This window comes from Sceloporus undulatus, chromosome 5 (assembly GCF_019175285.1).
Source record: "Sceloporus undulatus isolate JIND9_A2432 ecotype Alabama chromosome 5, SceUnd_v1.1, whole genome shotgun sequence".
NCBI lineage: Eukaryota > Metazoa > Chordata > Lepidosauria > Squamata > Phrynosomatidae > Sceloporus > Sceloporus undulatus.
The window spans coordinates 14,979,718-15,004,247 of NC_056526.1; the positions used below are offsets into that span (position 1 = coordinate 14,979,718).

At 40.6% G+C, this 24,530-nt stretch overlaps 1 protein-coding gene across 1 annotated transcript in view; it reads left to right on the forward strand.

Annotated features, from left to right (window-relative positions):
• Positions 1-11,530: 11,530 nt before the first annotated feature.
• Positions 11,531-24,530, forward strand: part of PLCZ1 (phospholipase C zeta 1) — a 55,774-nt gene continuing 42,774 nt past the window's right edge. Inside the window, exons 1-3 of the mRNA XM_042469731.1 lie at positions 11,531-11,578; positions 18,556-18,757; positions 20,963-21,107. Of these exons, the coding sequence (XP_042325665.1) occupies positions 18,573-18,757; positions 20,963-21,107 (330 nt within the window). The 5' untranslated portion in view covers positions 11,531-11,578; positions 18,556-18,572. The remainder of the gene's footprint in view (positions 11,579-18,555; positions 18,758-20,962; positions 21,108-24,530) is intronic.

A 24,530-nucleotide genomic window follows, 5' to 3' on the forward strand; every position in this document is an offset into this window, starting at 1 on the left:
CTAAAATCTGGAGGACCAAAGTTTGGGAATCTCTGTCAGAAGCTTTGCATCCCAATTTTATTTATTATAAACAAATAAATAGAAAGGGTGCCATCTGTTTAGCCCCTTAGTCTCAAAGATGCCACAAGATCTCTATTTATTTGAATTCTATTATTATTATTAACTGAAAGAAGTTGGCAGCATGAGCTTTCCTAGACTTCAGTCTACTTCCTCATAATGCATTTGGATACATTCCTCTGATGCTGCATTCCTGAGGCCCAAATGCACCTGAGGAAGTAGACTTTTAGTCTAGGAAAGCTCATGCTGCCAATTGTCTTTCCTTCAAGTTTAGTGTCAAAGGTGCCACAAGAGTTTTTGGTGGGTTTTTCGGGATATGTGCCACAAGAACAGAGCTCTCTGCATAAATACATTTCTTGTCACGTCTGGCTGCCCTGAGTCGCGAGACTGAGAGCCGTTCAACGGTTCCTCGTGACGTCACAGAGCGCGCTCGCGGGAGAGAGAGAGAGAGAGAGAGAGAGAGGGCGGCCGCGCATGCGCCTTGGCGCCTCCCTCCCCCGTCGCGCGCGCGGCTTTCCCTCCTCCTTTGACGTCTTTGCAAAGAGGAGCCACAGCAGCAGCAGCATCATCATCGTGTGTTTTTAGGGAGGGTCTGGAACCCTTCCCCCCCCCTCTCTCTTTCCGCGGCTGGCCCGGGAGGAGAAGCATGCAGCTGAGGGGGACGCCGCAAGGCAGGGACAGCGCCAAGGGCCATGGAAGTCAAATATCCTTCCTCCGGTGTTTGGTCCTCGAGGCCCTTTTCACATCAAGCCAGACACAGATGCGCCTTGGCTGCCTTCCTCCCAGTCCTTTCCCTTCCCACTTACCTCGACCCTCTCTTAGGGTTTTAGAGGCAAGATTTGTTGGGAGGGAGGCCTGTCATTGCCTTCCCCTGAGGCTGAGAGAGTGTGACTTGCCCAAAGCCAGACAGGGTAACCAGGTGTCCTCTTTTTCCAGGACATAATACAAACATGTGTGTATGATGTGTGCCTTTTAGTCATTTTTTTACTTATAGCGATGCTAAGGCCATCATCATCATCGGCTTCCAATGATAATAAAATACAATACAATAAAACCCATTATCCCTCCCTCCAACACACACTGAAAATTCCCAGTTAATAACCATAATTATAATTATTTTAGAGGGCCAGTGTGGTTTTCTTGGCAAGATTTGTTCAGAGGGAGGTTTGCCATTGCCTTACTCTGAGGCTAGGAGAGTGTGACTCAGGGCCAGCGGGAATCGAACCCTGATGGTGAGTGGTAGTCCAAAGCCCAAACCACTACAGCACCCACTGACTCTCTAAAAGTTGGAGGACCATAGAATCATATAGTTGGAAGAGGCCCCAAGGGCCATCCAGTCCAGCTCCATTATGCCATGCAGGATCTCTCAATCGAAGCATCTCATCCAGCCTCTGTTTAAAGACCTCTAAGGAAGGAGACTCCACCACACTCTGAGGGACTTTGTTCCACTGTCGAACAGCCCTGACTGTCAGGATGTTCCTCCTAATGTTGAGTGGAATCTCTTCCTGCAGTTTGCATCCATTGTTCCATGTTCTAGTCTCTGAAGCAGCAGAAAACAAGCTTGTTCCCTCCTCAATATGACATCCCTTCAAATATTTAAGTAGGGCTACCATATCACCTCTTAACTTTCTCTTCTCCAGGCTAAACATCCCCAGCTCCTTAAGTCATTCCTCATAGGACATGGATTCCAGACCCTTCACCATTTTAGTCACCCTCCTTTGGACACGTTCCAGTTTCTCCACATCATTTTTGAATTGTGGTACCCAGAACTGGACACAATATTCCAGGTGGGGCCTGACCAGAGCAGAATAGAGTGGCACTATTACTTCCCTTGATCTAGAGAGTGGATTAACTGGGACTGCCCTTGCTCAACTGGGGCAGTTGGAGAGTATGTTGTTGATTAATTTCAAATTTGATTTAAATGTGCAAACTGCTTAAACACTTTCAAAGCTATAACCATTTTAGACTGTAGAATCAGAATGCAGAGAGATCTTGTAGCACCTTTGAGACTGACTGAAAGAAAGAAATTGGCAGCATGAGCTTTCATAGACTTCAGCCTACTTCCTCAGATTCATGCTGTGGAGTACTGTATTTCCAGTGTTCATTTACAGTTAGGCCCATAGAGCTCCAGGGACTGGTAAACCAGGGTGGCCAGACCTGGTTTTTCAGGACATGTCCTACATTCCAACCTTCTCTCCAGGAGGAATTTCAAAATGCCCTCCATTTGGAGCATGACTAAGAAGTGTTAATTTATACGAGTGTTTTTAGCTTTTCTTTGGTCATGCCCTACAGTCTTCTTGAATGTCCTATGTTTCACAGTGTCTTGTCCTCCTTTGCAGTTGTGACATCTGATCACCCTGAGGGCCATCTAGTAGGTTTACATGGCTGAACCTGGATTTGAACCCTAGGCTCCAGAGTCGTAGTCCAACAGTCAAACTGCCACCCCAAGCTGGCTCTCAGTGCAGAGATAGTAACCATTTTAGATACTGTTTGTAATGGCCCCTCCACAGGTGAACAAAAAGAGGGCTGTGTGTGTGTGTGTGTTTGAGGGCAAACACATGGGAAAATGCGGCAAGGGTAAAAAGAAAAGCATTTCGATTCCTTCAAACAGCATCTGGAACTTGTTTTTAAAAAAGAAACCATTCTCGGAGCAGATAGAAAGGATGCCCTCCGCAGAATGGGACCACCATCGGCATCATTATTATTTTCAGTATTTATACACTTCTATGAGAGCAAGGGTGTTGTAGTGGTTTGAGTGTTGGACTGTGGACTACGACTCAAGACCAGGGTCCAAAACACACTGCAGAAATAATCCAGTTTGAGACCACTTTAGCAGCCCTGGATCAATGCTAGAGAATTCTGGGAACTGTAGTTTTGGGAGACATTTAATCAGAGAGCTCTGGTGCCATGATAAACTACAACCCCCAGGATTCTCTAGCCCTCAGCCAGGACAGTTAAAGCAGTCTTTAACTGGACAGTTTCTGCAATCTGTTTTGGACCCATGATTTGAATCCCAGCTCAGCCATAGAAACTCAGTGGGTGACCTTAGGCAAGTCACACTCTCTCAGCCTCAGAGGATGACCATAGCAAATCCCCTTTGAAGAAAATTGCCAAGAAAAACCCATGATAGGGTCTCCTTAGAGTTGTCATAAGTTGGAATCGACTTGAAGGCACACAACAGCAGCAAACTTCAGACACAAAGGCTCTCGAAGCAGTTTACAAATGGCTAGTTTGACAGTTCCCAGCCCAAACAAGATGGTAGAATTCAAAGACATAGTCATGCTAGTCTGGAAAATCAGTATGCAAAGGGATCTTGGTTTTAAACTCTATGTAAACCGCTTTGATCTTTTTGGAAAAGCGGTATATAAATAAAATTTATTATTATTATTATTATTATTATTATTATTATCATCATCATCATCATCATCATCATCATCATCATCTTATGCAGCACCTTTGAGACTGAGACAACGTTCTTTCATTTAGGCTCAAGGATATTACAAGATCCCTTTGCAATCTAAAACAAGACATCCAAAGGGATCTTGCAGCACCTTTGAGACAAACTGAAAGGCTAGACTTAACTCAAAGACGTTCAAAGATGCTGCAAGATCCCTTTGCATTTTTATTTTCCAGACTAACAAGGTTATGTCTTTGGATTGATACATAAGGAGAAGGTAATGGCAGTCTCTTAGAGTACAGTATTGGCAATGTAAATAACCCTCTCCCACTCCCCACTTTCTATCCTTTATGAAATTGTTTTCCTTTCATTCTGATAATATTTTGTAAAGTGTCATTACTAAAGATTTAGCGTCATTTCTCAATAGTTTATATTTGAATTGTGGGCATTATTTCAGGCATGGTGCTTTTTTTTGGAAGTGCCTGACCAGTGTATATTTACTGGGGGAAAATGGTTAGGGGTTGATATACAGTACCCTCAGTGTATTAACACCATTCTCTTGCTGCTCCAGTTGTGAAACTGGCCAAATAGGTCCCTATAACAGGATCATTGCAGTCTAAAGTCTGGAAAGAGGAAGTTATTACAGTATTCTCCATCATTAGTCAAGTCGTTCTGGAAAGAAATGCCCCAAAGGGCTCTTCTCACTTTTGAGCGCTATTCCTAAAAAAACCCAAAACTATAATGTGTATTTTTTTCCAAAAATAAGACCATCTTTTAAGGCTCTCAAGATAGCAACCTGGAGGCACTTCCTATTGATCTTTGTGCATGTCAGCTTCCAATGGAAAACTTATTATGTTTATGGATTTTTTTTCTTACTTTTGCTTCTCCCATTCCTATCCTGTCTGTAAAACCAACATTAAAACAAGATATAAAATACTGATTTAGATAGTATAGCAATATTCTTAGCTGTCTTTCTATAGCCATCTATATTCTAAACGTCTTGGGTGTGAATGTGAGAGGGAGAAAGAGAGTGAGACGGAAAGAATATGATAAATATATTATCAAGTGCAGTTTGGCAAGGGAAAGAAATGACGAAGGTTATTTATGTAGATGATTTCCTTAACTAGCTTTGCATTCACGTGGTTTTTAAATGTCATCCATAACAAGTTTCAAAGAGGGAAGATTAATTTTGAAAATACCTTGGAATTGCTTGGTAAATTTAACATCCCTTTTGATTACATTCATGTGAAACACATTTTTAAGGTGAGAAATTTGTATAATAGAATAGGCTTATAAATACTCTTAATCTGCAAGTTGTTATTTTTGAAGAATGGTTTAAAATTGAATTTATCATATGGAGAAAGCTGATTTATCACCTCTTCACTGACTTGAAATGTTATCTGAGGCTACTTGCCTAGCCTCTGTCCAGCAGTGGGTCAGTTACTGAGTTCAATACACTGTAACGGTTTCAGTGTTGGACCAGGACTCCAGGGACCAAGGTTTGAATCCCAGTTCAGTGGGTGACCTTGGGCAAATCATCCTCTCAGACTGAGAGGAAGGAAAGACATAGGGGCAAAACAGACGGCCCCGAAGTGGGGGCCTGACGCTGCTCTTTTCAGCACTGGATTGGGGCTACAGCAGCTGCATGTCATGCGCACAATCCGGTGCTTTGCCAGGCGTAAAAAACTCGGCAAAATGCCTCTCCTATTTAGAGCGGCAGAAGGCTGCCCTTGCAGCCGTGGTGACATCTTCCAAGTTTCTTTGGCTCAGTTTGTCTAAATGCTGCGCCAAAGAAAGGGCGTGATGCTTCCTGCCGTGCAGTCGGTTGGGCAGCATGACACCGGCATCGGGGTGGAGTCGGGGCAGGCGGATCCAACAGTCTGGATCCAATCCTATGGCTTGATTGTGTTATGAACCAAATTGATTATTGTGCATTGATTAAATATTGTATAGCACAATCCAGTTTTTAAATTGACAGCATACATTCACAAGCATATAATATTTATTTCAGTTAATGGCTAATGATAATTTATAATAGTATGTGTATATTAATTGGTGGTGTCCAAGAATAGTAAAAGGCACAATGGCAGGTTACAGACCGCCATAAGGGACATCTTTAGGACGTCCCATTTTGAAAAAGGGGCGTCTCTTCCAGACGCCCCTTACCCTGTTATGGACAGAGTCTGTAACAAATGGCGGCGGCCGTTCCACATGGCCGCCGCCATTTTGAAGTAACGGACGATCTGCGTCCGCATGTCATGCCCTGGAAGTGACGCCGTGAGTGTGCGCTTTGGCACTTGCGGCGTCTCTTCCGGGTTGCCGGAAGGATTGCGATTTTTGCACTCCTTCTTTGCAGCGCAGAGGAGTCGCGCGGTTTGGCTGCTGCGACTCCTCCTCGCTGCAACCGGCAGCGGCCCAAGACCGCCCGTTTTGGGCGGTCTGTAACGTGCCAATATAACAATATCTGAATGCACTTTGAACGTTTACATTCATAAAATCGCTAGAAAGGAAAACACCACAGCCTTGGAAGTGAAAGTAACTAGCCTACTTCACACATACTTATGTCAGTAATTTGTGGCATGAAAGAAAATTTAATAAAGTTTCTGTGTTTGGATGCTTCACAAAATAATTTACAAGTCTGTTTTACCACAGCCCAGAGCATAATAACATATACTATCTTGTATTTCTTGCATCTGAGTGAAGCATTTTGATGGCAAGATTTGCAGAATATTCTGTGCCTTCTGTGTGACTTATGGTGATCCAATGAATTTCACAGGGTTTTCTTAGGCAAGGAATACTCAGAGGTGGTTTTGTCAGTTTCTTACTCTCAAATACTACTTACAATACCTGGTATTCATTGATGTCCTCCTATCCAAGTTCTAACCAGGGCGGACCCTGCTTATCTTGCATGACCTTTTTCTCTCATGACAGCTTTTTGGAAGCAGCTGGCTGTCCACTGCTGGAAATACGATCTTGGACTATGAACCTTTAGTGCCATCTGGCAGTTCTTATGTATTATTCAAATTTTATTTCCATTTTTAAATAAAGTTCAAAAAGTGTTATAGAATTAATGAAAAACTTCTAACATTTTTGTTTCTCTGTAAGTCAACTGTCATATGTTGTATACATTTTTATACATTGATTTATACTTTTTTCCCCCCTTCTCAAGTAGGCAAGTAATTCACTGAAGTCTGGAACTATTAATTTAGAGGATTTTAGAGGACTTTATCGGGCTATAGCACACAGAAGTGAAATTCATGAACTCTTCAAAACTCATTCTCCAAACCACAAAATTCTCCTACTATCAAACCTAGTTGCATTTCTTAGAAATGAACAATTTCAGCCTGAAGCTGATGAAACTACTGCTTCTCGATTAATTGCAAAATTTGAGCCCATTGAAGAAGGTATGCTAGACCTTTGATTTTCTGATTTCTTAACTTTTCTTACAGAATGTTAATAGTATTAAGTATTTATTGGTAGCTGTTTTTGTTGTTGAATATGTGCAGTCTCATAATGTACATATGTGTTTTGAAATAACTGTTAATAAATTAGTGGAACTTTTTAAAGTAAATTTGTGTGGAAATGTGACTTCAGATGACATATGATCTGTCTTCAGATAAAATTAAAATTATAAGTCATGTTCCTTAATCTTTTCCAGATAATGCAGTTCTATAATATTTTAATACATATGAGTAGATTCACATAGGTTTCATCTCATTTGTACAGAAAATAAATTATGTTGCATGTACAAGGTATTAAGACCTACGGTAATAAAGTACTCCTTCCTCCAAGTCTTCTTTAGTATGAGAATGTACTGTTTTTGGCAGAAGGCAATATTTTAATGGGACCTCTTCAAGAAATGTACTGGGTTTTCTGAAGAGAGTGGGCAACATGTGATCTTCCAGATATTGTTGAGCCTTCAGGTCTTATCCATTCCTTATTCTTGGCTATACTAGCTAGGTTTAGTGGGAAGTGCAGTTGAACAACATCTGAAGGGCCACATGTTGTTTACCCCATTTTATGAACAGATGGGTAAACCCAAAGGCCACATATAAGGATGTGGGTGGCACATAAACAGTTGTAGTGGCAGTTTATTTACATTTTAACTACAGTACAAAGCACACCCTTTTATCATTTATGATAGCCCTGTTTAAATATTTGAAGGGATGTCATGTTGAGGAGGGAGCAAGCTTATTTTCTGCTGCTCCAGAGAACAGAACCCGGAACAATGGATGCAAGCTACAGGAAAAGAGATTCCACCTCAACATTAGGAGGAACTTCCTGACAGTAAGGGCTGTTCGACAGTGGAATGCACTCCCTCGGAGGGTGATAGAGTCTCCTTCCTTGGAGGTCTTTAAACAGAGGCTGGATGGCCATCTGTGGAGGATGCTTTGATTTGGATTTCCTGCATGGCAGGAGGTTGGACTGGATGGCCCTAGTGGTCTCTTCCAACTCTATGATTCTATGATTCTATCTATGATCATTTTCTCTTCAAAATTCCCACCACCATTTTGTCTTTTGCCGAACCCTAATGTTATGCCTCCTCAGTCTGAACATATCATTCCAGTAGCGTCTCTCATTCCTTTAACCAATCACTATTCTATACTACATTTCAGATGCTAGATTTTCTTCTTAACAGCTTTCTTCACATCCATACATAGAAATTGGAAATACAATGACATCAACAATCCTAACTTTAGTATTCAGTGATATATCTTGACACATCAAGTCATAGCTGCTCTGCCAAGTCCTTTTCTTGACTGAGCCAAGATATGGAAAATTTAGAACTTTATTAATATCTTTATTGTCTTCTTTAAAGTTGTGTAAATTATCTGTGGTCAGTGAACAAGTTTGTTGTTCAGTGAACAAGTTAAACAGCTAGGATGATAAAATGCAGCCTTTCTTGAACCCATTGCCAATTGGAAACCATTCTGTTTCTCCATATGCTGTCCTAACAGTAGCCTCTTGTCCTGAATATAGGTTACACATCAGGACAGTCATATTTTATGGCACATCCATTTCTTTAAGAGCAATCCATAGCTTTTTTTTGTGATCTGTACATTCAAAGGCTTTGCTGTAGTGTAGTCTATAAAGCACAGGCTGATTGTCTTTTGGAATTTGGGTCTGGATTATATTATCCAACATACGTTTCCATTACCCAACATATGTTTGGTGTGTTCCATTATCCAACTTACATTTCCAATGTGATCCCTAGTGCCCCTTCCTTTCCTGAAACCAACTTGGACATTTTGCAATTCTTGCTCCATGTATGTTAAAATGTCTTTGCTACAGAATATCACTTTGCTTGCATGGAAAACTAATTTACTGCAATCCCCAATGTCCCTTTTCTTGGGGATTGGCATGTATACTGAGTGTTTCCAATCTGTGGGCCATGTTTTGTTTTCCGTATTTGTTGACAGATTTTGGATAGATCTAAAGTAGATTCTGTTTCTATAGCTTGAAACCATCAGCATGGCCTCTGCAGAACTGATGCGGTGGGGCCTGATGTAATAAAACAATAAGAAATACATTATCAAAACAAAAGCTGGCAACATTTCGAACCCTTTTGAGATTGTGTGTGTGTGTGTGTGTGTGTGTAGGCCTTCAAGTTGCCTGTTCACTTATGGCCACCCTATGAATTTCATGAGGTTTTCTTAGGCAAGGAATACTCAGGTGGTTTTGTCAGTTCCTTTCTCTGAAATAATAACCTACAGGACCTGGTATTCATTGGCTGTTTCTAAGTCCTAACCAGATCTGACCCTGCTTAGCTTCTAAGATTAGACAGGATCTAGTGCCGTTAGGGTATTTATACTCCTTGGAAGATCTTACTCTGTACACATATTATCTGAGAACTGAGAAAAAGATGGATATTATGTCAGAGCAACCTCTTTATTTAAACCTCTGAATTTCTGTACCTTGTAACATATACCTTTTTGTACCTTATAATGTGTGAAGCTTAAGGAAAAGATGTGAAGTCGAAGGCTTTCATGGCTGGCATCCACAGTTTTTTGGGCTATGTGGCCATGTTCTAGAAGATTTTCTCCCTGACGTTTCGCTAGCATTTGTGGCTGGCATCTTCAGAGGCTGAAGATGTCAGCCACAGATGCTGCCGATATGTCAGGAAGAAAATCTTCTAGAACATGGCCACATAGCCTGAAAAAACCCACAAAAAATTAAGGAAAAGAGTTCCAAATAAGAATTGATAATTGCCAACCCCTCCTTTTATATTTCATTTTGGGATATCTGATATAGAAAATAACAAAATAGTCACATTAGTTGACAGTAATTTTAGTGTGTTTAATCATGGAAGCCTTTGGAATCAATAACAATAATTGCACATTTAATAGCATTAAAAACCTAAAATAATCAAATTCATATTTCAGATATCCCAAACTGAAATATAAAAGGAATGACAAACACCACTTTCTGTTATACAAAATGGTGGCTGCAGCAATATTATGCAGCTCACTAGTGTCTCAGAGGAACCAGAAATTGCCCTCTGAGCCCTGGAGCATGCTCATCCCTCATCAACACCATAAGCGTTGCCTTTGTGCTGTAGTTGTAGTCAGTAAATTGTGAAAATTTGAAGACGGTTGTCAGTGAATTAGATCAGTTTTGTTAAATCTGAAAATATGTAGATTACACTTGATACTGATTACTTATCAAGACAGAATCACTGAATTTGTTAATGAAAACATTAATGCTACAGATGTAGCATCATATCTTCTCCCCTTCCTCTGCATACAGTCTCATCCTTGGTTCCTCCCTCATAGTTGTTTAGTGGCTGGGGGTAGGTGGGGGGCAGCCACACATCTTCTAGCTGTTTCTGCTGCTGTATGCACAAAAATGATGTCATACAGATCTCTGGAGGGCCAGGATGATTCCTTCTTTTCATGTATCTAGCCTAGAGGAACACACCTGGATGCTTGCTGTATGCTGTCTGCACTCCTTTAGCCACTAAATGGCTGGGTGTGTGTGCCTGAGAGGCAGGAATGTAGGTTGCATGGGGAGGGTATTTGTGCAGAGAGAGATCCTGGATAGTTGGGTCTGCAACTGCCATCATAGACATAAAGCAAGTGCAAAACCTGCATATGTCTAATAGGATTCTGGACAAATTTTAAGAAATACTATATTTCTTGTTCCAGTTACACTTAATGTAACATTAGTTACATTATGTGCCTAATGTTTGAGTACCCTTTGTAGTTTGTGTTATTTATTTATTTATTTATTTTCTGTTTTTCTATTCCAAAAACCTGCAAGATGGTAAATTTATATATAATAACAGGAAAGGAGCACATACAGGCTGTACAGACCTGTAAGGCCAGCCTGGGGGTGGAGTCGGGGCATCCACACAACACACACACTGACTCCGCCCCCAGGACAGCGTGATGCTGTGCGCCACATGTCATGGCACTGCATCTAGATCAGTGGTTCCCAACCTGTGGGTCGGGACCCCTTTGGGGGTCGAATGACCTTTTCATGGGAGTCGCCTAAGACCATTAGAAAACACCTATTTAATTACAGTTATGAAGTAGCAACGAAAATAATTTCATGGTTTTGGGTCACCACAACATGAGGAACTGTATTAAAGGGTCGCGGCATTAGGAAGGTTGGGAACCACTGATCTAGATGATGCAGCACTAAAGGAGCGCCGAAAAGCCACAAGGTGCAGAAAAGAGCTGCTTTTTGCAGCTATTTTTTGCACTATGGAAAGGCGAGATCGCAGCTACAGTGTGTGGTTGCCGAGGCCTCAACCTGGTGCTAAAAGGGGCGGGGTCTGTACAGCCCCATAATCTCCAACAATATTAAAAGAAACATAAAATCGCACATAGAATAATACTACCTCCAAAAGTTTAGTGTCAAGTTCAGATAAAAGCATAGGAAAACAACAGACTTTTAGGCACCTAGTGCATGCAAATAAAAATAATAGGTCGAGTCCTCATGAAAGGAATTTCAAAAGCTGTTGGCCAAAAAAGATGAACAGCAAAACAAAACAAAAATAGTGGATTAGTAAGAGATAAGGAAGGATGTCACAAGCATGTTTCTTTTTCTAAGGCGAGAGAAGGCTAACAGACTTAGACCATATCTGCATCAGAAAGACAGCAAGGAGAAATAACAGTTCAGGTAATATAAGAAAAGGAGACATTGTGCAATCCTGTAAATGGTTGCTCAGAAATTTCAGACTGAGTGTACTCTTTGGGCCCGTACAGACAGGCCAAAAATAAAGCTGCTTTGGGTCACTTTGGAGGTATGCTGTTTAAATGATGCATGCATCCTAAGAGGCCAGAATGGCTTCTTAAGATGTGTGTGTCGTTTAAACAGCATACCTCCAAAGTGACCCAAAGCAGCTTTATTTTGGCCTGTCTGTATGGGCCCATAGTATTGCAGTCTTATTCTTTCCACATACAGAAAGATTTTGGAAATATGTGATTAAACTCATAGAAATAATGAACACTCTTTATGTTCATAAAGCCTGGAGTGATTCAGGAGAAGTTAATTAGGGTGATTAAGGCATCTGTCTTAAAAAATGGATTGCCTGGTAGCTTGAGCTGTGACAATGAGGTTAACAAAGGGAATAGAATACTAACTTAATGCTGTCATTCATTCTTTTCCTAGTTATGGATCACAGCATAGTTGGCCAGGTGAATCATTTATTTGCCATTCTGTTCAGTTACTTTTTTATTCCAAAAATGATTATGTTCTCTTTACAGTGGATTTTGTAGTATTTATTCAGTTGTGAAAATTGCATTTTAAGAAGTCCAGTTTGGAAATAGTTCAAAAGTAATAAAGAGAATTTTAAATTGCAGAAGGTACATGTTGCAAGAACAGAACCAAGGAAGAGACAGTGGGGTGGGAGGAGCTGATCACCAATACATTTTTAGATATTACATGGCAGTAGTGTAAGAGAGAGATGAATTACCATATATTCAACTGTGTAGATTACCACACTACACTCTTATAGTGCTGCTATTCCACTTTTACTGCTCTGGCTGCCTCCTGTTGCATTCTGGGGTTTGTAGTTCAGTGAGGCCTAAGACCTCTCTGGCTGAGAATTATAAATGCCCCTCCCTCAACTGCGTGTAGTGTAGTGTGGTAATCTCCTATAAGTCGATGACATATATAAATCCAGGGCAGGTTTTTTGGGGGAAATTATGCATATTGGTATGTACCTTGGATAAGCACTTTAACTTTTCATGCTTTTGTGTTTCATTTGACAGTAATAAAGTGCAAATAAATTTATACTTTACTACCTGCTAAAACCAATTTCCTACCTTCCTTTTCCCTGTTTCTTTTTCTGTAGTTTTAATTTAGTACTATAGTGCTAGAATGCCTGGAAATGTAGAAAACTGTGTTATGCTAGTTTTATGACAAAATCTCGTTTGTGTCTGATAAACCAATTCCTCTTTCCTCTGTATTTTTTCTCTACTGTGAATGTAACACTACAGTACTTGAATTGTTCTTGTTGTTACTATGTGCCTTCAAGTCATTTCCTGATATATTTTTTTAAAAAGGCTCTCTCTTGTGTTTGTCTTGCTGAGGCAGAATCATTCAGCACTATTGTGTTTGAGACCTCAATTCATGATTGTGATATTACATCACTGTACTACAGTATTCAACTAGTATCATGTTCAAGTAGGTGATTAGGAGACCAAGCCATCCCCTTGGATTTGCTGTGGATTTGAAAATAACACAATCAGCCCCATTAGTGCTTTTAAACAACATCAAACTCCTGGTAACACAATATTGCTGAGCAGGGTGTTTCCCTGTACATTTAGAACAGGCATTTGGGTTCATTTTCTGCTTGCAGCACTGGAATAAGGGAGCATATGTTGTCTCTCAGAGTTTAACACCTCAGTCCTATGCTCTCCTGCCACTTTGCAGTAAAGCAGAGAATTGGTTATTTAATTAGCTACAGCCTGTCTGTCCCAGGGGCTCAAATGCAGAACAGTGTTTCTCCTTGAAAAATACAGTTTCCCTCTTTTCCAAAGGGCTTGCAGTCTAAGAGTGTGAGGCTTAGAAGTAATTGTGATCAAAGGAGAGAACAGAGGTAAAGATAAAATGTGTTTTGTGTAGAAATAAGACAGCTAAGCAGTTCACAACTCTGTGAACACAACACTCCTCCCTTTGCATCTCTTAATGCTTCTTTCTCCTCCTTAGTATTCCCAGAGCTTTATTATACTAGGCTAGTCTACTGGAGAATGGGGGGTCCTAAAACACTATTCAAATAAATTTACTCTCTTTCCTTCCACACTTGTGAAAAATGCTGGGACTGTAGTGTTTGTTTACAGTACAAGCTTATCACACAGAGAGCGTTTGGGATGGCCCACCCAATTACATCCAATAGTACACATCACTAATCCTAGTCTTAATTTGGCACACATGCACACTCACAGATCCCTTCCAGAGCAATATAAAAATAAATAAAAATATAAAAGAAGAAAATCTTCCCTTTAAAAGGGCAATTTTTCCCTTGTGGGGTGGGGTGGGGAGATCAGACCAAAGTAATCATTTCAAGGAGGTAAAGATTGATTTGTCTGATCTACTCTGATGTTTGTTGTCATCTTTTATCAGTTTGTAGTATCTGAGAAGTCTGCTCTATCCTGATCTTAATGAATTTATGGAATAAATGCTTTTTAAAAGCTGTAAGACTACTTTCTACTTACATTTCCAGGTGTATGTGTGCGTCAGAGAGAGTGTATGTGAAATATATATATATATATATATATATATATATATATATATATATAATCATAACTAGAGGTGAACTGAAATTTCCCTGCTCACAGCATGCTTAAGGACCAACTCAACTTGCCATGACAGCACTATTGAACTTCTGTATGAAGAAGCACAGCAGAACAATACCTGGAAATGAGATTTTGTTAATTGATATTTTTGTTAATAAAAAGAAGTGCTTTCAAAGCAGTTTTCCATGGAAGAATACCATAATAGCCATCAAGTTGTGCATTAATCCTCAACTGAAAGCTCTTTTACTTTATGTAAAGGTTCTTGTAATTCCGAATTAAATGCCTAGTGTGATAAGCTCCCTAGGGAAAGAGGTGCGGCTCCCCAAAGTCCTGTCTCTTAGACTGAAGGATTGAGGATCCTTTCCAATTGTCAGCTAATTCTGTGCCCTGTCTGGAGTCACATTTATCGACTTTTTATCATTACAGTTCCCAACTTATGATAGTGGTTAAACGAACCTCAATACTCCACTTGAATATCCTCATGTTTTGGAAATCCAGGAAATTTACATGGGAATGAACAGACTCTTTTGCTACTCTTTCAGGCTACTTATTATAAGTATTTATGGACACACACACAGACACACACACACACACACACACACACACACATTCCCTTTAGGGAGAATCACAAACAGGGTTGTCTGGGCACTTCAGCTTCATTATGTAAGACATCTTACATTAAGTCATATAACCATTACATCATATTCATCAAGACAATCATAGAGATGTTATCTCTCTATTCAGCTCTTTAACAGACTTGGCAATAAGTTAACCCAGTTGCCTGTCTATATCCATGGATTTTTTCAAGCAGCCATGGATTAAAAATCATCCAAAAAATATAAATCCCAAAAGGCAAATCTTGATTTTGCCATTTTATATGAGGGATACCATTTTACTATGCCTGTATATTTAATGGGACTTGAGCATCCACAGAATTTGGTATCCACGGTGTGTGTGTGTGTGGGTCCAGGAACCAAACCCCAGAAAATATCAAGGCCCCACTGTACATGTAAGAACATCCCCTTTTTAAATCAGTTAACACATGACGTTATCCTTATATCTTCATAATCAGGCTCCCCCTAATCACATAGTGTTTTGCTGAGTCATATAGACAATCCCCGAAGCTTTTGCACAATCACAATTTGTCCTTTATCGTATTCTTATACTTAAACAATTCTACATGACAATCTCACTGGTTTGAGGAATTTATACAATTCTAACAACTCTGTGTGACACAGGCATTCAAGGGTTAAACCTCAAATAATTCTTAAGCAGGTTATAACTGCATTAATTACATGTAAGCATCAGTCTCCTAACCATCCCAGAATCAGCATTCTAGGGCGCATGTCAGAACTTAACAGGAACTTTTCTCAGAAAGGCTACACATGGCCTTCTCACGGTGGACACATGCTGAATAATGGCCTAATTTTGTGGGTCTACCTTAGCTCTCTCATTGTTTTCTTTCACCCACTCAGTGCCTCAGCTTTCCAATCAGAGGTTTACATTTTATCTTTTTGATCTGTACACTCAAGTCTAGTACACACCTCACTTTTAGAATGCACCCATTACCTGTTGTAAGGTAATGTGCACTAACTTGCATAGTCACCTGAGGTTATTCTGTACATATTCTAAGGGAACATCTGGTGGTCTTCCCAGACTTGAAATCTAAACAAGATTTTTCTTCCTTTTATTACAAGATAGAAAATGGCAGATACTGTCATGAATCTTAGGCATTTTATTGTACCATCTATAGGTTTTACCATTTTATATGCCCTTATTTAATGATATATACTGTATATATTTGACTATATGTCAACCTCATGTATAAGTTGAGGTCAGGTTTTGGGGCCAAAATTATGGATTTTGCCATGACCCATGGTTAGGTTGAGGGTAAAACTTGGAGGTTGTAGAAGGGCAAGCCCTGAGGCAGGTGTAAGGAGAGTGGGGTGGGTGGAGAGCAACCAGGTGGAGGAGCCAAGAGGGAAAGACCTAAAGGCGGAGCCGGAGAAGAAGGAGGCGGAGCCCGAAGAGGGTATAAGAGGAGGTGAAAGGCTTGGTGCGAGGGGGGGAGAAGTCGCGGAAGAGGAGGGCGCGGTGAGGCGGTTGCGGCAGGGGCAGCCAAGGTAACACACAGTCCAGGAAGAGCCGGCCGGCCGGTGACCCTGTTAAGGAGACCTAGCCCTAGGAGACCAGGCCCTCATGAGGACGTTAAACTAAGAGACCCTAGGGAGGAAGGAGATTTTGCTTTGCCTGGAGAAGGGGAGTGGAGGCGAAAGGAAGCTGGGAAAGTAGAGAACGAGTGGTGGGACAAAAAAGGGGCTTGTTGGGAGCAAGGGCCTGAACCCAGGGACTAGGAGAAGGCCGAGAAGGAACCCCTGGAGAAGCACGCCGGCAGACGCCGAGCCAAAGACCCTTCCAGCCCTGAGGACTCGGGCGGTAGCCCCTAAAGGTGGTCTACAGAAATTAGCACCCTCTGAGAGGAGGAGAGGACTGTTTGTTTGAGTTGGGCACTGTTTAAGTTGGTTATTGTTAATAAACAAGGTCACTGTTGCAGCAACGGCTGTCTCTGGAAAGTTTGTTGCCCATGTGAATTGCGAGACACCTGACTACATTCCCCAGCATGCAACCCGCAACAACAGCCCCGCCCACAGAGGTGTCTTTAGTGTATGTGTGTGTGTGGCAAGAGAGGCTCTCATGGAGGCTGTTTTCTTCAGCGTTCAGCTTTCATTTTAGCAAGGCGAGGTGCCTGGGTGGGAGATGGGCTCTTAAACAAACAGCAATATCAGTCAATCACCCAGGACTCTTTCTGCTTGGTTTAAGAGACAAAGAAACTCTCTCTCCATGGAGAAATCTGAAAGAGCTGCTATCACATTACCATAGTGACCCATAAATAAGTCAACCTGGGAATTTGGGGTCAATTTTTGGGCATAAATTTTTAGACTTATAGACCATACTTTAAACCTTTAATGGTATATGCACAAGCTGAGGAGTTGCTAACTTAATTTTGTCTGACCTGTAACCAACCAGCTACACATGCAACTTCACATGCTAAATGCAATAAAGAGAAAATCTTGTTACAGCTCACCACATTTCTTAAAATCACTCAAATGTCTTTACATGATCCCTGATTCACTGAGACAGAAAAAATAGGTAATAAAATGGATAAAGGAAGAATGAGCAGCCTCTGGAAAGCCAACAAACACGACTTGAAGACAAAGCCCCCACCCCTGAAGTTCTTCCCATCAACTAGTTTTCACAAGTTTTTTATTTAGAGGTTGTATATATCTACTATGACGTCTTGATAGCATTGTCTGCTGTGAATTTGTTTAATTCTCTTGTTCTTTCAACACAGAAAAATTTGTTGACTACAGAGAGCATATTACAGTTGGCCCTCCTTATCCACAGATTTTTTTAATCCACGGATTCAAGCATCTGCAGCTTGAAAATATTTTTTAAAAAGTATAAATTCCAAATAGCAAACTTTTGCTATACTGTACCATTGTATTTAATGGCACTTGAGCATCCACAGATTTTGTTATCCATGGGGACCTACCGCATTGCAGTGTTTGTTTATATATTAAATGCATGCAAATATGGATGATATATGTGCTCTGTAGACAGCTCCATATAGCAATCCCATGCCTGCATTCTATACTGGTTTGAATTGCCAAATGCTCCTCAGAGACATGCCTGTATATAACATGCTATATGGAGTCAGCATGGTGTAGTGGTTTGAACCTTGGAGTATGTGATGTTACTCTCTCTCAACCTCAAATGGAGACAAAGGCAAACTCCCGCTGAACAAAACTTGCCAAGAAAACCCCATGATAGGTTCACCTTAGGGTTGCCATAAGTTGGGATCAACTTGAAGACACACAACAATAATAGAAGTCTAGATTGAATAATCATGGCTGGAAAAGGGATGTGACTGTCACAATAGCCAAAGGTTGTAAAAAGTACTATTCCATTTATTGGGTTTAGAAGAACATGGAATGATATTGCGAGTAATGCTTAGAATAAATAATTCTTTTTAATTTTCCTCAGCCAAGCCTTCACATAAACTCTACTCTGCATGAATATATTTACACTGGAATCCTGTTGATGCACTATGTTAGCAGTTGACACTTTTTATGAAGTGCAATAGTGGCAAGCTCCAAGCAACCTATTTCTTCAGTTCCTTAACTTTTTTGTTGTTGCTCTCAAGCTGTTTTCTGCTATTGCCACAGCTGACATAGTTAAGCAGGTAGAATGCACTAACAGGATTCTGACCTGCTTAGAATATTTTAAAATGTTGCTAAACTGTGTATGTAATCATGTTGAAAATTTCATTTTCCCCTATAATGTTCTGGCGTTCAGCAAGGAGAAGTAATGAGATGACATTTGAAGGCTTTCTAAGATACATGACTTCAGAGGACTGTATGATATTTAAAACTGAGCATCAAACTGTTTACCAGGATATGTCCCATCCATTATGTGAATATTTTATTTCATCCTCGCACAACACCTACCTCATATCTGATCAGCTAATAGGGCCAAGTCATCTGTGGGGCTATGCAAGGTATTTGCCTTGACTTTAAAAGAATAGTTTATTAAGTAGAATCAGTAATTAATTGTTTATCTGTATCCCATTTAAACAGACATGTTTTGAAACATAAGACCATATGACATTCTCATAAACAAATATAGAAGACAGTATAATTCAACCTGACAAATATTACTGTATATATGCATGTATAAGTCAACCTCATGTACAAGTTGAGGGTATGCTTTGGAGCCAAAATTATTGATTTTGATTTGACCCAAGAATAAGTTGAGTGTAAAAGTAAGGGGTGTGTAACAAAGGATGTTACAAAGGAAAATGATGCCAAAGAAGGTGCAGACTTCTAGCAGGCATAAAGGCAAGAGCTTAGTTTTTTCACCATGGCACCATTTCTGCTTGTTTTAAATACCTGGCCAGGAAAATGGTAGTGGTCGCACCTCCTCAAAGAAGCACGAGAATAGGAGTTGGTGGCGCAATGGTTAAATGTCTGTACTGCAGCCAGTTACAAACCATAAGGTTGCAAGTTCAATACCAGCAAAAGTGCTCAAGCTTGACTTAGGCTTGCATCCTTCCGAGGTCCCTAAAATGAGTACCCAGGTTGTTGGGGGCAATTAGCTTAAACATTGTAAACCACGTAGGGAGTGCTTAAGTGCACTGATAAGTGGTATAGAAATGTACTTGCTATTGCTATTGGCACTTCTTTTAGGTTCTCCCTGGATGGACTAAACTCTTGCCTTTCGTCACTGTACTCAGAGAAGAGGATAGTTCCTTTTGGATAAGCGATAATACTGTACCTTAGGTCTTGCCTTTACATCTTTTTTGGCATGTGTCTTTTTAGCCCTGCCCACACCCAATCTCATCAACACATCACATAGCCAACATGTACCATAGCTCCCTCCTCATCCATCAGGCCTTTAAAATGAGTACAAACTGTTCACCACTCTACTTAGAGAAGTTCATTCAGAGAAAGGCTGGTTCCTTTTTTTTGATAAGAGTTCAGTTACACTAGAGTCAGCCCTTCGTATCCACAGGTTCTTTATCCACAGATTCAACCACCATGGCTTGAAAATATTCTCATATATATATATATATATATATATATATATAGCCAAAAACAAACTTTGATTTTGCCATTTTCTGTGAGGGGCACTATTTTTCTATGCCATTATAAATAATGTGACAGGCATCCACAGATTTTGGTATCCCAAGGGTGGAGGGTAGTGTGGGTCCTGGAACCAAACCCCAGCAAATACCAAGGGCCCGCTGTACTTACATTGACCTGTGGATAAGTCAACCCAGTTTTTGGGGGTTACATTTTTTGACTAAAATTTCTATAGACTTATACCTGAGTATGCACAATGCATTAGAACCTGGGTTTAGATTTGAAGGGAAGGAAAGGTGCAGAAATAATAATTAATAACTTGGTTTCTTATAAATTCAGCAACTGATATACACATAGATAGTGCTCTAATATTGGATGGAAGAAGTATGTTTTGATTTGTTTATAATGCTTAGAGATGTCGATGTAAACCCATTTCCTCATATCTTTGTCTTGCGATAGGTTGATCACATTTGTAAGATTTGTTAGCATTACATATAAGCCAAACAGAACAAGTAAGATTTGAAATACTGAACTGCATGCTAAGAAAATACTTTTATAGGAAACTAGAAGACTTAGAAATAGCCCAGGTTTCTGAACTTGTATGGCATTTTCAGGGTTAGCTGCCATGTCTAAAAGGACCAAAATACCGGATTTCAGAAGAAAAAGTGTAGGGAGTTCCATACAGCAGCAGCATTTTCATTTTCAAGGTGTCCAAAGATATGCCTATTATTTTTTAAAAAGAGACAGTAATTATAGAAATTATATGCAGCACAGAGAAATTAAGAATTAAGAAACCTGGAAAATTTCAGAAGCTTATGTGCAGCATAAGTGTTCAGATGTGCATGTGAGTGCATGTAGTAGAGTGTTCAGATGGGTATGTCTCTGTGTGTGCAGAGTTCATTTCCATTTACTAATCTCAGTAAGTTTTCTGGCAGTTGTATGAAAATGATATATGTATGAGAGGTGGCACTAGGCAAGAAATAGGTAACGTTTCAGAAAAATATGTGCAGGGGCTGTTTGTACTATCATATTTGAGCAACTTCTAAAATGCTAAAAAAAGAAAGTTTTGGGGGTCTTAAGATTCTTTGCAGCTGATTTCTCCCCACCCATATTTTTTAAAGTGCTCTGATGAAAGGATGTCGCTGCTTGGAAATTGACTGCTGGGATGGACCAGGCAATGAACCTGTTGTTTATCATGGATACACATTAACAAGCAAAATTAGCTTTATGACTGTCATCCAGGTGATCAATAAGTATGCATTTTTGGTAGGTATATATAATATATATATATATATGACAAACATGGGGGCGATCAGACATGAAAAACTGAAATATTTATAGTTTTTCTGGAAGAACACAGCCACATAGCCTGAAAACCCCACATAAAACTATGGATTCCAGCTGTGAAAGCTTTTGTCTTCACAGTGCAATATTTAATTCAAGATCATTCTTCAGGTGCCTTCAGAGGTTAGCCTGAATTGACTGAGGATAAGACCTTTCCTGTGGTGCTGCCTCAGTTTTGCAGATTTCTCCAAGGCACTCGTTTAGTGTTTTGGAGGGATCTCATAAGATTGCTTTAAATGAAATATGACTTGACATTAATTAGCAAGACAATGAAATGTTTATATCTGCCAAAGCATATATACTTTGATGTTAATGATTTTATTTGTGCTTCTCAATATTCCCTACATTTTAGTCTTTTGCTGTTTACTCCCTAGTTTTATTGTACTTTTAATCTTAAATGTATTAATTATGTTTTCTTTGGAATTTTAATTGCAAGTTGCTTTTGGCATTATTTTTAAAACTGAGAGGCAGGCTTATCTTAAATAAATAATGTGTAAGCCTGGCTTAGCTGCTTAAAAATAATGCAGATAACTACTGTAAAGACTGCCCATATACAGATTAAACCAGCTGCATTGATCAGAAAGATGAGTAAGGGCCTCACCCAACTCTGGCCCTATGGCGGCGTGATGCCGCACCACAGAGCGTGTGGTGTCACGGCGCTTCTCTGGCACTGCATTTAGATGATGCAGCACCAAAGAAGTGCCATAAAGCCATAATGTGGTGGCTACTGCACCCTGGAAAGGCCAGATCAGGCGTGCTGTTGCCATGGCCCCAATCTGGCTCTAAAAGAAGCAGTCTGTAGAGCCTCTGTGATAGAAATCATGCTCGAGGGCAAAAGCAGAATAGTGTAGTGGACTGTTTTTGGTTCTGTACCAGGGATGCCAGTATCTTTTCAAGTATTTATCTGAACAAATAAAAACAAACTTATTGAGTGCATGTGTGTGTGACCATGTGTCAGATGATCCAGACCATGGTGAAGCAGCTTGTCTCAGCTTGGTTGTGGGGAAGAAACAAGGGTATGACTCAAGTGGAGTGCATCTACTTTTTTCCTTCCTTGGAAGCTCATAGTAGCCAGATCTTCATGGTTCTGATCATTTTTGCCTTCCCCTCCCAACCAATGTGTGACAGTAGCAGAGATCTCCCTAGGGGCTTGATAGCTGCCTGATGGTGGGAGGTTTTTGGATGTAGTGAAAGGGCTGGTGAATAAGAGGTTGTAACTTACCATGAATGATCATTCTAAGATGCCAACCAACAAAACAGGAGTCAAAGATGTTTATCACACTATGCTCTTAAAGAGGTACTATTCCAGTGTGATTCCTCTAGCAGCCTCCTGTTGCATGCTGGGATTGGCAGTTTTAAGGAGCTGAATTTCTCTGCCTGAGAATTCTAAATACCCCTCCTTAAAACTGCCAATCCCAGCATGCAACAGGAGGCAGCTAGAGGAGTCACACTGGAATAGTACCTCTTTAAGAGCATAGTGTGATAAACATCAAAGATTTTTCCCTGTTGGTTCTGTTCCCTGTCAGTTTAATTATCTAGCACTGACCTTACTGTCTCTCACCTATGTACAGAAACTGATCCTACTTGTTATTATTGTTAATGTTTTGGGAGTCAGTGGCTTGCTCCTCCTGCCATCCCAGAATGATAACTCACAGTAAGTTCCAACCTCATTCTTGGGATGGCAGAGAGGAGCAACTGCCTTTTCATTCAGGTGGAACAATCCGTATTTTATGTCACTACTGCTTCCAGCACAGTTTGACCAAAAGCCACCTGTGCTGATTTGTAGCTTTCCAGTTTGTAGTGCTCAATAAGTGTGATCATTTCCCTCCAACCTGCTGTATTAGATATGTCTTCTTAAGATATTGAAACTGCATATGCTGTGCTTGTTGTCATTAATCAAGTGGAATGTGGTCATTTATGCTGGGGCCTTGGTTTCTTAGCATAAACACAAGCTTTTATTCGGCTCGCAATTACTATTTTTGAAGCTTTCTGATCTAATGTCTGTGTATGAAAAATATAAAGGTTCAGTATGCCTAATCGGCAACATCCTTTTCAAGTACACCTTCACAGCTATCCTCACATCTAATGTATGCCAACTGTGTTCTAATGGGTAGCTTGGATGTGAACAAAAAGAAGGCAAGTATATTATTTCACTCATCCCTCTCTTTGAGATACATTTTGGTAAAAAAAGATGGATCTAAAATTAAGATAAAGCTGTCCTGTTGAAAATTGCATAAACTGATACCCTCTTGGCTGACATGATCACTGTAAGGAAAAGTACTTTAAAGGAGAGCAACCTTAAAGAAGCATCTCTTATTGGCTCAGAAGGAGGCTTCGTGCACATATTCAACACCAAGTTGAATGATTTCTCATGTTGGAAATCTACGGACTATCAGATAGCTTTTTTAAATGTACCTCTTAAAAATATTTTAATATGTGGGTGCACTGACAATGGATCACCATCAAAGTACAGGATTACTGACAGTGCAGAAACTTGTAGTTTCAACATGTTAGGTTTCAGACCTTTATAAAAGCCATCCTTCAGAAATTGCAGAACATGCTTTACCTGCACTTCCTCTATTTGTACTGAATGACATCTTCACCAACTGCTAAATACCTTCCGTATCATAAGCCTGAGACAGACGAGCAGAAAGCGGTGTGCTGGCGCCAATTCTAGAGTTTGGCAGTGCACATCATCCACACACTTTCAAACCCTAGTCTGTACGGACCCGCCATCATGGTGGCCTCTCATCCCCATAGGGGCCATCATGATAATGCAGGCGTGGCAGTGTGTCCATACGTCTGGGCCCTGCGCTTACGTCATTGATGGGCCATAGTGTGCTAATGGCACACTGATGGTGGCGCCTACACATGCCAAAAAGAACCTGCTTTTAGTGGGTTCTTTTTGGTGCAGAGGGAGCCTGTGCGGTTTGGCTGCTGCAGGATCCTTTGGGAGCAAAATCAGGCAGCTCCAGCCTGCCCTTTTGAGGCGGGCTGTTGAGCTCCATATTCCCTATTTTATGTTACCTTTCTCCTAGAAACATTGGCCCGATTCAGACGGGCCTTTGCAGTGCCCCCAACACATGCTAGGGGTTGGCCGAGGGCGCACCACCCATACTGACCTCACCCCTAGCAAGGAACGAGGGCATAAAAATAGCGGCACCCTATACACATGGGCACCGCCATTTTGACGCGACAGATGCTTAGCGCCCGCACGTCACGCCCCCATAAGGATGTTACGAATGCACTATTGATGCACTGTGGAGTCCTTATGGCACCACAGAAAGAACCTACTTTTTGCGGGTTCTTTTTGCTGCGCGAGGGAGCCGCGCGGTTTGTCCACTA